At 39.4% G+C, this 13,921-nt stretch overlaps 1 protein-coding gene across 10 annotated transcripts in view; it reads left to right on the top strand.

Moving 5' to 3' along the window:
- Positions 1-13,921, top strand: part of DTNA (dystrobrevin alpha) — a 221,230-nt gene that overhangs the window by 170,087 nt on the left and 37,222 nt on the right. For 7 of the 10 annotated variants that reach the window (XM_041473811.1, XM_041473806.1, XM_041473810.1 and 4 more), the window contains 5 exons: positions 773-897; positions 5,486-5,566; positions 7,454-7,543; positions 13,017-13,094; positions 13,718-13,810. In XM_041473811.1, the coding sequence (XP_041329745.1) occupies positions 773-897; positions 5,486-5,566; positions 7,454-7,543; positions 13,017-13,094; positions 13,718-13,810 (467 nt within the window). The remainder of the gene's footprint in view (positions 1-772; positions 898-5,485; positions 5,567-7,453; positions 7,544-13,016; positions 13,095-13,717; positions 13,811-13,921) is intronic. The other 3 variants (XM_041473813.1, XM_041473814.1, XM_041473816.1) reach the window with 3 other exon arrangements.

Raw genomic sequence — 13,921 nt, 5'->3', positions numbered from 1 at the left:
AGAAGGGAAGTTGAGTTTACTCCTCAAGTGCATAGTCTCCAAACAAAACAGAAAGCAGAAAATACTGGTTTGTTTGTTGGTTTTTTTTTTTTACACGTTGATGGAAATAACACTTCTTGCACAGACCCTCCCTATCTTTTGGGGACAGTGACAGTACATCAGTCTCTTTTGAAGTGCAGTTGCCACAGTGGAACAATTCCTGGCAAGCCCCTGTCTCAAATTTCCATTCTCCAGTGGTGAGTGGCCACAGGAGGTGGAAGAGAAGCTTTGTAATAGCAGCTAAACAGTACAGGGTACTGGAGGTGAGGAGGGAGATAGTAGTGAGCGGGAAGAACAAATTATAGCCTAGTACCTGGCCCATATCTAGGAGGGAAACTATGTCCCATACAGTGTATCTATAGAGACAGGCATGCTTGGATCTGTTCTCCTTGCATTCCCAAGCTGGTGAGGTACAAGCCTGCACCAGTCCAGGTGACACAAACGGTGCTGTTCTTTGTCCAACAATGCCCGAGTGCAGCATTGCAAAAAAGCCATGGCAACTTTCCCCACGGATACACCCCCAGCCTGCTCTAGAGGCTGCTGGAGGTAACAGTAATTCTTTCCCAAACGGAGCCCTCTTTGCCTTACCAGACTCTGGGCATGGGAGAGGGGCAAGGGGGATGTCAGTCCATAGGTATGTGAGCTGTTAGAGCTTCTTTTTGTTTTGTGCTTCCTATAGCAGAAACAGTATGTACCTTGTCCAGATTACCTCTACCTTCCTTGTTCCTCCCAGAAATCACCTGCTAAGAAGCTAACTAATGCACTTAGCAAGTCATTAAGCTGTGCTTCCAGCCGTGAACCTTTGCACCCAATGTTCCCTGACCAGCCTGAAAAACCTCTAAACCTGGCTCATATTGTGTAAGTATCTGTGTGCTGTAGACAAAGTAAGCTTTGTTGTAAGAGTTGCTTGCACCAAGTGTAGATACTACAGCTCTGAACAAAGCAGGAGGCAGATGTGACTTGTCCAGCCCAATGCATCACAAGTGCAAATTTGCTGGTGGGGATATTTATTGTAAAAGTGTTCCTTCTGGTGTGACTTCACCTGTAAAAATCAATAGGATATATACATACAATCATCTACTGGGACACAACATTGTAATGTCCCCATTCTCCTCAAGAGATGTCCATGCAATTTTATGGAGTTTCATCACTTTGGGATGTATTGATGCTGAGAACATCACTTCTGTCATTAGAGACTGTTAACTTCAGTGTATCACAGGTATGCCTTGACACAAGGCACCAGAGGAAACTGAAATCAGACCAATTTTGTAAAAAAAGGTGTCAGAGTTCTCACTGACTTTCGTGGAGCTGTGGCTTCACCCAGCCTTGAAGAATTGTGTTAGTCTGCATAAAAAGTGGGCCTTCAACTGCCAAGTCACTTGAAAAGAGTCTATTACCCTTATGTTTTGATATGTTGAGAAAGCAAGATTATTTTTGGTATAGCAGCACTATGTCACTACTTTTTTTTTCTGCATGAGTCAAGAAACCCAAAGCAGAAAGAAAATATATTTGTGCACGGTGAGGAAAGTACCACTTTGGATGGGTTTTTTTCTAAAGCATGTCCACTACCCATAGTGGCAGACACTCCGATTTTCTCATTTATCAATTTGGCTTCCCTTTGCTTCTTGGGTCCTTAAAAAAAAGGGAGAAAACATTAAATTTCCCATAAAATTAAGAAAAAAAATAAGAAGAAAGGTACAAAGAAATTAAGTTGGAAAAACTATTCCAAAAATACTGCCTTTAAAGTATTTCTCTTATTCTGGTATATTTCTTAAGAAAATATCTTCCTTAACCATGTTCCCAGGGCTCTTGACTGAAGCATTTTGGGCAGCAGCTATTAGAATTGTATTTCCATACTGCATACCTATGTTACTGGCTGCTGGAACTGCTCTAGTCTGTAATTGTTATACATATTTACCTTTGTCTATCCTGAGTGTTTGTATGGAGCATCTCTAAGGGGAAGTGCCCTCCAGCCATTGTGGGTTGTGCAATTGTGGGGAAAGTTCACCCAACCTGCCTGGCATTTTAGGGATGAGTTATGCTGATGGTCTTCCTTATGTGGTTATAGCACAACTTCTTCAAGGTGTTAGAGAGTGCTCTGGTCTTCAGAGACAAGGTGCCTCTGACAGGTACATAGTGCCAAATCTTTGTCACACTTAATTCAGCTAAAACCCCTGCACCTCTTTATGGAAGAGTACTGGGAGGGTGTTGTTCTTTGGCAGAAATGATCCGGAGTTGGATCTGCTGAGCTCCCTCACTGCTGTGCCTGGCCCTGCTGGCAAGTCAGTGATAATTTCACAGGGCAGATTTTGGCCGACCTTAAGGGAAATGGAGAGAGACAGAGAGCTTGAAACTGAAAGAGAAGCCTCTGTTCCCTGTTGGCAGGGGGATCTTGAAGGCTGGGGATATGTCAGAATATAAAAGGTAGTGAAAACTGGGCTACTGTGAATGGATTAAATGCATTTAGGCAAGGCAAGGGAAAGGTACCATAATTAAGTAGGAACTGATCCAAATTTTTGCTGTGAAATTAACACCTTCCCTTATTCCTAAATATACGGACAATTTAGAGTGATGGGATATGAGAACAAACAGCCATCTATTCTGGTTTATGACAGTTTCTCTTTATTCATAGATTGATGGTAATATAACTTGGCAATATATATTGGCTACAAGGATGCATGAGTGAGAAACCTGTAAGTTGTGGAGGTATCATGATCTACAGCATAATTGACACAAATTAACTGAGGGGAGAGGTATGCTACAGAACCTTGTTGAGAACATCTTCTCACTGATGCAGTTTTTATTTTTAAACATAATGGAAGTTGAGAGAAACAGCTCTGGGCAGGAATCCAGGCAAAAAAGGGGATTTATATTTGCATTAGATGGAAGAATTTTGGCAACAAAACAGTATCCTTTTCTTAGCTTCTAGCTTAAATGGGGACAAGTGCTCCCTGCATTTCTAGAGACTTTCCTTTTGTTTGTTCTTCCACCTTTGCCTGGCACCAGACAAAAAGACTGCATGACTTTTTTGTTTTACTGTTGCCACACAAAATTTTGAATTAAGCAAGAAATACATCTAAAGCCTCATCTAGAGAAGTAGTTATCAATGTGTCATAAACCTGATGGTAGAACTCCTCCCACTGATGAAAGGGTCATTTTTTCTCTCTGTACATAAGAATAGCAACATTAAAGAAAGTCCAGACAGCAGAGATAACAAATGGCATGGCCATAGAGGCATTTTTCAAATCTATTCTGCGCTGGCCTGACTTCATTTCCATCTTAAGCCTGTGGGAGCATTATTTTTGACATCAGTGTAAACAGGTTGGAGCAGCCTGGAGCACTTTGGAAAATTCCTCCTATTTAATTTGGTTTATTCCTATGGATATATGTTGTGCCATAGCATGCTTTTATTACATAGCATATTTCAATAGCATCAAGTGTTTTCTGTCTCCTTGAGGACAGTTAATTCAGTATCACTTTTATCAGCTTAATCACTCACTTTCAGGAGTTTAAAAATAACCTCAGAAAGGTATAATTTATAGTCAATAGCTGAGTCTTCCTTTGCTTTGCAATAAAATTTGTTGTTCTGTCTTACCACATCACACAACTCTGTGTGTTTGAACATCCATTTGATAGTCAAGTGGAACCTGGGGACCGTGACAATGGGCATTAGCCTTTAGGAAACTTGCCTTGGAAAAGCTCCAGATTAGTTTAGTATCATTTTTTTGATTATGAGAATTGACAAAGTAATGCTAATCAGGAAACCTTAGCAAGGTCTTGGAGTTTAAAGACATCTGTACACAAGAGTAACTTTGCTTTTGTAAACAGATTGATGACCTTTTATGAATAAAGGCTCTCATGTTTTTTGCAGAATCAGGGTCATAAGAATGGAGTATGTCCAATGTATTACTTAGACTATATACATATTAAACTGACAATTTAATTAATGATCTCTTTTCCATTTTATTCTGCTGCAAAAGAGATACTTGGTGAGTATTTTTCTTCTTTAGTACACTTGTTGAAGGAAAAGCTTGGAAAAATTGGTATTACCAAAAAAAATAGCATTAAACTCTTCTCTATAAGTACATGGAAGAAAAAAGACTGCTTCTCAGATTCATGACTGATCAGAACTTAAGTTTTTCATGTGGTTCTGCAGATGCAGGGTTAGGTTAAAACTGTAGTTTCATATAAATAAATAAATAAACAAATGAATAAATAACGCTCCACATCCTACCTCTTTCTTTTCACAGGTTTAAACTTCTCAAAAATCAGTGTAGCATTATCATGCTGAGAAATTCATTTAAATGTTTCAAATACCATATTTTTTTCTGTTTTATAAGAAGTTACAGGACAAAATATACAGTAATGGTTTAGTTACATGCAGAACTGGGTTTCTTGGAAATGCTTCGGTTGACCAGTTGTCTTGCACAATTGGAGCCCAGTGAATATTTTGCAGATGGCTACCACATTTCAGTTTGCACATCTGCAGAATTCAAAAAGCAAGATAGATCTTCCACAGAGCCTAAAGGAAATATTAAGCAAATTGAGGTCCGAATTATATGTGGCTTCAGATTCTGCTCATATCTGATTGAATGCCCTGTGATTTTAATAACATACCTTTTAGTTGTTCCTGAGCGGATAGATCTTTTGCCCAATGTTCCATAAGAAGTCTGCTGAAAAGGGGAAATTTCTCCTTAATGGATACAGAAGGAGAAAATTACACACAGATTATTTTTAAGAGTAGACAGTAAAAGAAAGCAGAGAAAAATTCCTTCTTGTTTCATTTTTTTTGGAAAAGCAGGAAATAAAGAATATAATAATAAAATCATCATTACTAATGGGTCCTCTTGAACTAAATATTTACTCTACATTTTGACTTTGGATTTGATATACTGGTTAAAAAGTTTGCCATCAAGCCAGTTTAAAATTCCATATGTATTTTATGAGATGCTGAGGGCTTGGATACACTGTGATCACTATGTGGATGTGGCGGCACGGAGCTTAGCATCAGGAATAACTTCATTAAAAGATGTGTCATTTATTGGCAGTTCCATGCTGCAGACCTCCATGCTGCCACAGAAAACTGACTGCCAGTGCTCATCCTGGCTGGTTGAAAGCAGGGACTGCATCCTGGATTGTTGCCTCTGGAAAGGAACAGTGGCATCGTGGCTGTTCTACCAAAGCAGGGGGAAAAAGGTCAAGCAGGTTGCTTAAAACTCACCTCAGAACACACAAAGACATTATTTCCCTCCAGGCCTAAGTACCAGTATGTTTTATCGACTTCTTAAAACCACAGCATCTATAATTTTAAACTATTACTGTGTAAAGCAGAAGATGCCAGTTGCAATGTTACTTTAAACAAGCTCATTCTGTTCTACAGAAATACTGTTGATGATGGAAGGGGTTTTGGTGCAAAATTAATGCAGCTGGATGTTTTGCCTTTTAGGCCCCCCCGACCTGTAACCAGCATGAACGACACACTCTTCTCCCATTCTGTTCCCTCAGGAAGTCCCTTTGCAAACAGAAGGTGAGTTCTTATCCTTATTTATGTCAGACCATTATATGATAGTGGTGGAAGTTTAAATTTTCAGCTCCCTCACAGTGGAAAAAAAAACCCCAAGCCCTCTCACACAGTAAAATCAAGAGACATGAGCAGAGAAATGCCTTGGTTAGTTGAGAATGATACCCAGACATCTGAACAGAGGGCTGAAATTAAGGCACCCCAGGCTCCCCACAGCAGAGCACTGAATTTCAGCTCTCATTTGAACCATCCTGACCCACTAAAAAGTGCTCACATGCAACCCCAGGTACCCTCCCATAGGGACCCAAAATGGGCTATTGGTGAGAAGCCATTTTGTAACAGCACCATGGGAATAGGAACTGGGATATGCCATTGCCCACTGGGATTGCCTGCATCATACCACAAGATGTGGATGAACAAAGAGAAGATGTCTTCATACTTCCAAGACATAGCAAGACATCCTTTCTCCTGTTAAACCATTCTGATTTTCATTAAAATCAACAAGGAAGAAGGAATAGTCTTGGAATATGGTGACTGACCCTTCAGTAAACAAACCAGGGGAGTCTCATCAGAAACAAATCCCAAAGAGGAGGTGCTTTCAGCTGGCTGTACATTTTGACTCAATATTTTGGCTCATCCAGCCAAAATATGTGTGTAGCTTTTGCTAGCTGTCTGACCCCATCTATGTAAGCCTGCAAATGCACATAGGTAAGAAGGTGGCAGGAAAATAACTTCCTGCTGTCTTAGGGAAGATAAGCAATGTGTCTTCCTTGGGTGCATTTTATTGCTTGATTCCTGCTGTGTGTGTCAGTGCTTCAGCGCTCCCAAATGACTAAACACAATCTCTGGGTATGCACAGCTACTTATTTTAACACAAAAACTGAAACCAAACCTGCAGTGTACACTGCAAAGTCAGAGTGTAGATGGTTTACTACTTCTTTGATTTATGAATTTTGTTACCACAAGCTGTAAGCTGCAAATTCTGTGTTGTCTCAGTGCAACTGGGTGTGACTGAGATGCTTTTTGAAAGCCAGTCCCAAAGCAGTCCCCAAGGTCAGATCCGCTGCCTATACAGAGAGACTGCAAATGCAGATTCATTTCTGTAGTTGGAATATATGGGGTTTATGTGCAAGGCAGGGTAAAGTATTTCTAGCTTCTCCAGGAGAGGTCGCTAAGAACAGCACTCTTTAGGAGTGTTGCTGATGCTTCTGTTTATTCCCAAGACGTCCCTGTGCTCGATCAACAAAAGTACACTGCTCCTTAGGCCAGGGACCTGCAGTGACACTCACAGCACTGTCTACTGTGCTGCTTGTCTCACTTTGCCTGTAAAACATACCTGATTATTTTACTTTTGTTTTCTTTAGCAACTGACTGTCTTTAACTATCAGGTTTAAACGTACCTGCGTCCTGAGCTGTTAGAATTCCTTTTTCTTCCTAGGAAACACTCCTTAATGAGAATCCCCTGAAGGCAGGTGATAGTACCAGCCCCTTCAAGCATAGGCACCCAGACTTCCTCATAAGTGCATAGTGTGACATCCCTGTACAGTTAAAAGTTTCCATGATGCAGCAGTCATTCTGGCTTTTTTTAGAGTTAACTGTACCTTGATATGTAAAGTAATTACACTGATTGTATATTAGAAGTTTTGTCACTTTTGTTTCATTGGCATAGCAGGATTTTAGGAGTTTGACAGCTTATTCTCAGTATTTTTATTTTCACCTTTTACAAATTTAATTTGCATCTTTTTATTGGTAAGAAAAAGCACCCTACAAACAGCCAAGTCAGTATTCTTTCTAAATAAATTGGATTTATTGTTACGAACCCTCTCTGAACACTCTGCTCTCTGTGTATTCTTTTTGAGGTATTAACAAGGTTTCGTTGTTTGAATCATTCAGGTTACTTGGGGGTATAAATGCAGCCAGTCCTGTGGCTGATGAGCATTCTCTTATAAAGCTGTATGTAAATCAGCTTCACAACAATTCACGGTCAGTATGAGAGCACTAACCTACTAATCGCAGTAGTTCTATAGCTCATGCACTAAATCATTAGCAATTCTGCTAAACTACTCAAAATACAAAATATTCTTTAAGGAAGGCTCTGATGGGCTAGAGGGTTTCTGTGGCTCTAATTAGTCTTTTGAATAGATTTCCTGCTGGCTGTGGGCTTTGCCAACTTCTCTTGCTTCTGCGCAGCACAACTCTTTCCTTTTACCCTTTCACATAGGATTAATACTAATGTGTCCAGTGGAAGTTGGAAACACTACTTTTGTGAACTACACCTTTATGGTTCCATCATCAACGTATGACTTGCCTGTTGTGTTCTTGACCAAGGAATGAAAGAGGCCTGCACAAAAGCCTGGAAATTATTTCAGGTCTCACAGCCAGCCTCCTCTGCCTCAGCTCTCGCTGTGGGTGGCTGCTGTTCCGCCCTGTGCTGCTTGCCAATAACCCTTCCCAGACCCCTCAGCTTTGCTTTTCAAAATGACCACAGGAAAGGCAGATCTAAGTCCTCCTGAAGCTAATGAAAACTTCCCATTTACATAGTGAGCACTGGATTTGGACCCGTGCCTCTCACTGCTGAATCCTTTTTCCAGCATTCCCTCACATCTCAGTGACTTAAAGGAAGATCCTGTTTCATTCTGCATAAAAGAAATATGCAATTGCATAAGAACAGTTTCCCCAGCTTTTTTATGTGCAATTATGTGGAAATTTCCTTTTTTTTTCTTGTTAGTCCATGAGCATTACCTATAATTCAGTAAGAATTATCGATATGAAGGTACTTTCCTGCTAAATGCCAAGATCTCCAGTCTGGGTTAGACTAATAACTGTATCTTCATTCATTCTTTTAAGTTTTATTGTTACAATTGCCCTGGGAAAATTTAAAGGCCCCATTAGTGGAAGCTTACCCTCTTGAACATCAGAGAAACAAACTGATGGCTCTGTTTGCAATTGTGCTGGTTTTATATTAAATACTCCATGATTCATATTATAATAAGAGTACAAACCCAGGGTAAAATTTCTAGCTGGATGTAATCAACACTAAAAGCTCTGCTGGCTGTGTTTTCACTGCAGATAACTTATGGTTACTTTAATTTGTGTTCCAGTCTAGTCCAGAGGTTTCAGATAGCTTTAAGTGACATTTTTATGTAATTTGAATGTTTATTCAAAGGAGAATTGGCAGAGAAAGTCATTCATAGCATTCCCATGGTATTTATTTCAGCTACTTGTGTTCACATAAGAACATAGCCATTCTAACCAATTCCTCCCTGTGGCAGCAAATGCTAAATTCAGTACACCAGCTCATTCTGCTGCTGGAAATGGATAGCATCTCCTAAGTTCAGCACACTACTATATTTCTGGATACAGGGGTGAAAACTGGAAATTAACTGGAAGGATGGAGAATCTTGTTGAGAAAAGATCTTTAATAATTGGCAAACGCAGTGACAAATTGCAGGGAGCAGCTGAAAGGAGATGGAACATTATATACTATTTACACTTCAGTTGCATCCGAAGCACTGATTTTGGGTGGGTACACAATTACTCCAAAGCTCAAAGGAAGTTGGGTTCAGGCTTTCCCAAAGATGCTTTTTAATTTCTTCAAACTGCTTTAGAATTAAAGTCCACTTAAAATTTCTGTGCTTGTTTGCTTAGTTTGAGCCAGCAGGTCCATAAGAGAGCTTTAATGAGGAGGTTGGCCTAGCAATTACAAGCACCTTTCTTCCTTATGTATACAGGGTGGAAATTGGTATCAACAATATGCTCTGTACAGCTCAAGAACAGCTTTAAAGCACTTGTGTTAGAAAAGAAGAAACAAAAAAGTCTGTGATCTTCTCCCAAATACCAAATCATGGTCATTTGCTGTTGACAGCTAACATGATAAAAACCACAAGGCCTGTAATTCTTTTGCTGTAGCTAATATTCAGGGGTTTTCTCTCATTTGTTTTTGCTATTTCCAATGTCCTAGAGGACAGCAGAACAAGGGAAGATTACTGCAATAGGTAATACCCTTGCAAACCCAATGATTTGGATATACATCAAAACAAGCAAACTTAGCATTATAGAAACTTTTCTCCGGTCAAGAGAAATAACTCAATACACTGAATTAATAGTTTTTTTCCTTATTTGAATAATTTTATTCCCCTGCTGCAGTCTGTCATGCTGACTTAAAGTATATAGCTGCCATATTAATGGGTACAATGTCCTGCTCTTTCTTTATAAATGTTTTCTTTAAGCTATTGAATTGTTGTGCTTAGGTAGGATAAGAGGAAACAGAATGTTTTTTCTTGCATTTTTCTCAGCCCCTCCTTCACAGCTAATGCATTTAGTTATTCTAAAGGGGTAATAAACTGGAATAAATGGTGTGATGCAACACATTCTGGTGAACTTGAAATGACTTGGCAATTGTGTGATAGATAGAAAGAATGCGCTATGATATCAGATATCCATAGCCAAGGAGAAATTGAATCTTATTTAACGCTGAGTCGGAATGGCTGGTGCCTTTTTTGAACTCCGCATAAAAGTTAAAGGAATTGATATTCTACCTCGGCATAACAAGAGATTAGGCCAGATTTCTAGTCATCAACTAACTTGGAGCAAAACACACTGGTTGCTGCTGTTCTCCATGTTCCTGTCTCTAAGGAGCATGGTAGACTTCAACTGCCTTTGCATGGCTTTTTCAGAACAAGATGAGAAGCCTTATTCAGTAGACTATGAGCTAAAGGAAAGGTTTATATATTTGATTGTTTAGTAGCCAGGTAGACACTAAAGAGGGCTTAACATTTACACCAATATTATTAGGTCTATATCTTCATAGACATCTGCTCACAGCTGGAAGGTTTGTCTCTAAATTTGGGTGGAGAAGCATTACTTAGCATCTTATAAGATGTTCCATTTTAGCAGGAATATATCTTTAAAATATCTGTTCCAGTTGGAAATTCTCTGTGGCCAGAATGATCTCTGAAGTATTAGTTCTATTTTGGGGGATATGTGGAGGATGTAGGAAGATATGGAAGAACAAGAAGGACAAATGTCAGCTCTTCCAAATGAAGGAGGGTTGAAGGTGGAATCAAGGACAAAGGTGAAAAGGATTATAAAGGAGGCAGCCTAACCTTGGTCTCCAAAGATACTGAAATTATAAAAGAGTAAGCATCTGGAGGATAATAAACAAGATATAACCACCATAGATTTGTCAAGAACAAATTATATCAACCAAACTAATTTATTTAATTGACAGGATGACTGATCCAGTGGGTAAAAAAAGAAGCAGCACATACAATACAAGTTGACCTTAAAAGGACTTTAAACATAGTCTCAGGTGACACAGAAGTACCCAAAGGAAATACAGACATAGGGAAATTAGTAAAAGAACAACATTGAAAATGAATAATGACATTTTCAGAAGTTTGCTGTTGATTTAGGAGAAGGACATCTGTTGGGATTCTTGAAAGCTGTCCTAAATTAGGCACTGCACTATTTCTCATAGTGACTTAATGGAAGCAATAGAGTGAATACATCCAATTTGTAGGTGGTACAAAGGTTGAAATAGTTGTGGAAAGGAGTGCTTGGAGAGCAGTTTCTAAATAAAAGAAAAGTAGCTTAGCAGCAGTGGTAGTAATTGATGTCCAAATGATCTGAAATCAATTACAGGAAATTCAGTAATTATAAGTGAAAAGTGCTGTAGCAAGGAAGCAAATAGTCACATAAAAGATGGGAGCATAATTGGATGGATAGAAATATTTTAAAAGAGGACCTAGCAGTTGCAGTGAACCACAAACTAATTGAAGTCAGCAATACAATTGTTAGATTGCATTTGACCCTGGAACATCATGTGGAAAGCCATTAAAACTCATTCCCCAGAGGAGGAGACATCTGCCTAGAGGTTTGCTTGCAGTTTAGGGCAGCAGTAAGGGAGTAGATATGCTAGCATATCTGTAGTCCAGAGGACACCCAAACATCAGAAAAACAGAGAAAATGTAACTCATGAGAAAAGGCTGGAAGATTAAAGTTTGCTTAATCAACTGAAAAGGAAAGGGCCGTGGTATCAGTTGCTCAGTGAGTAATCCTTGCTTGCTTGTCTCTCCACATAACTGTGTGACCTCTGGAGCATAGGAGAGGGGAGCTTGTGGTTGGTGGAGGGCACACTGTTAGAAAGCAAGGCCCAAAATCTGCCATGGCCTTCGGTCTCCCACTGTGGCAACATACTTATCTGTACTTTTAGAAGTGAAAGGTGCATTTTTGGCTGAAGTGGCAAACCCTGTACCCTGTGAATGCATTTTCCTTCTGTAACTGGGAAGAAAACGTGTGGAAAACATCCTTCTAGATGGCATGGCACATGTTTTTCTGCATGGATTTTGCCCCAGTGGAAGTGCAACACATATAAGTTGCAGGCTGGTGGGAAGAGAAATGTGAAACAAATATTTTTTCTTGCTGTGCAGTACAGCATTTCATTCAGCTATCTTACAAATTTATTATAAATCAATAGGCTTGAGTTCTTAGGACAACCTTTGGTCCCATCCTCTTCAGAACCCTACTGCCAACCTTGCCCTCCCAAAAGGAGGGGAATTAGTCAAATCTCACTTCATTTAATTCCTTCTTTGTCCCACTATTGAAGGTTTTGAAGATTACCAGGCACCACATTTGTGCAACATTACCTGCCTACACACACATACAGACCCATACACCCCTGGATGCCCAAGTGCATCCATGCTTTTGCACCCATGAGGTGCCAAACAAAAAAAAAAAAAAAAAAAGTGATTAATTTTTAAAAAGAAGAAAGTAAAATATAATTTTGTTTTGCTTTGTTGTTTCTTAAAAACAAACAAAAAAAATGCTGCAGCATGAAAAAAACGAACATTTTCAATGTTTCTCATTTTTAGCCAGTGGTACCTTGTTAACATGGATATTTAAGTGTTGGGAAAGAGGCAGTTACTGCAATTCATTAAATACTGTAATTGGGAAAAAACTGTGTTTGGTGAACTATATATTATTTTAAATCAACAGAAGAACAGTACTTCTGAAAATTAAACTGCTGTATCCCATCACTGCATCCAAATAAACGCCTTTCCACAGATTATTGAAACTATCTTACAGTTAGTGTGGAGAAAAGCAATTTAGCTGTTATGGTAAAGCTTTCCCAGCTCAAAAGCAGCATTTGAGACCATGTTTATCTCGGACTCCATCTGGAAAATACACAAGCCTTCATCTCTGCACTTGAGAGAGAAACACATTTTGTTTGTAATTTCTGTAGTGGAGGCTTTAAATAGTTTGCTTTTGGAGAACAGGAGGAAAAACTCGTAATTCCTGATTTTGCATTTCCTGACGTTTTCTAGACTTCCTTTAGAGCCTCTATTATTTTTATTCAGTCCAGAGCACTCAAATGAGCTTCTCCAAACTCTGTTCTATAATGAATTTCAGACATCACTGTTTACCCTCTTCTTAGTTTTCCTGTCTTATTAACTAGCTCTCCTTCCAAGAATACTGAAGTAGAGCAGAGCAAACTGCTGGCTAGGGCTGCTCCAGCTTTCTTGAAAGGCAAAGGGTAAGTTAAAGAGAGAGTATGTTCTTAACTTGCACTAACACAGCTAAACCAAAACATTTTCCTCTATTCCTCCCGTTTTTAATGTATTCTATATACATCTTTCCTGAGAAAATTGTGATAAGCAATTAACCCAGTGAGCTAAGTAAGGCATGTTTAAATATATGTATGTACACCTGGATGCATACGGTCTTAATCAGACACTTCCAAGCAAATCCAGCTTGTGAATTCAGTGTGTCAGTCATGTATGTTACACATCTATATTAATGTTTGTGTGCAATATATAGTATAGTAAACCAAATAATGTTGACCTCACAATTTGCTGTATTTTGTAATAAATGCTACTGTACAGCTCCAGAGCTTCAGTTCCTGGCCTGATCTGGCATCTCACTGATTTCTGAGGCTAGCTCTGTCATCAAGTAGTATGCTACCATCCTAAATCACTAAATACTAAACATATAATTACAATAATAACAAAATAATTTCTGCACTTGGCGTGTTATTTCGTTTAGATATTTTTTTTCTAAGAACACTGAAGTATTCATTCCTAGATTCCATTTCACAATCTTACTCGCTCCTGCTCTCTCTGTTTGTGTCTGTCTGGCTCACACCCTGCCCTGTTCCAGGTTACAGTACAGCCTCGATGTTGCAGACAGGCTGGCTGATGAACACGTGCTCATCGGGGTCTATGTCAACATGCTGCAGAGCAGCCCCGCACGGTTAGTGCAGGTTTGGCACCTTTGGGGGGCCCAGCAGAGGGACCTTGCTCAGCCAAATGCTCTCACTGCTTCCTCCTGGCCACGAGCTGGAGCAGCTCTTCATGAGCACTA

This window comes from Pyrgilauda ruficollis, unplaced genomic scaffold (genome assembly GCF_017590135.1).
Source record: "Pyrgilauda ruficollis isolate IOZ18807 unplaced genomic scaffold, ASM1759013v1 scaffold30, whole genome shotgun sequence".
Classification (NCBI taxonomy): domain Eukaryota; kingdom Metazoa; phylum Chordata; class Aves; order Passeriformes; family Passeridae; genus Pyrgilauda; species Pyrgilauda ruficollis.
The sequence above is the reverse complement of the archived record's forward strand: the minus strand, read 5'-3'. Positions and strand labels throughout refer to the sequence as shown.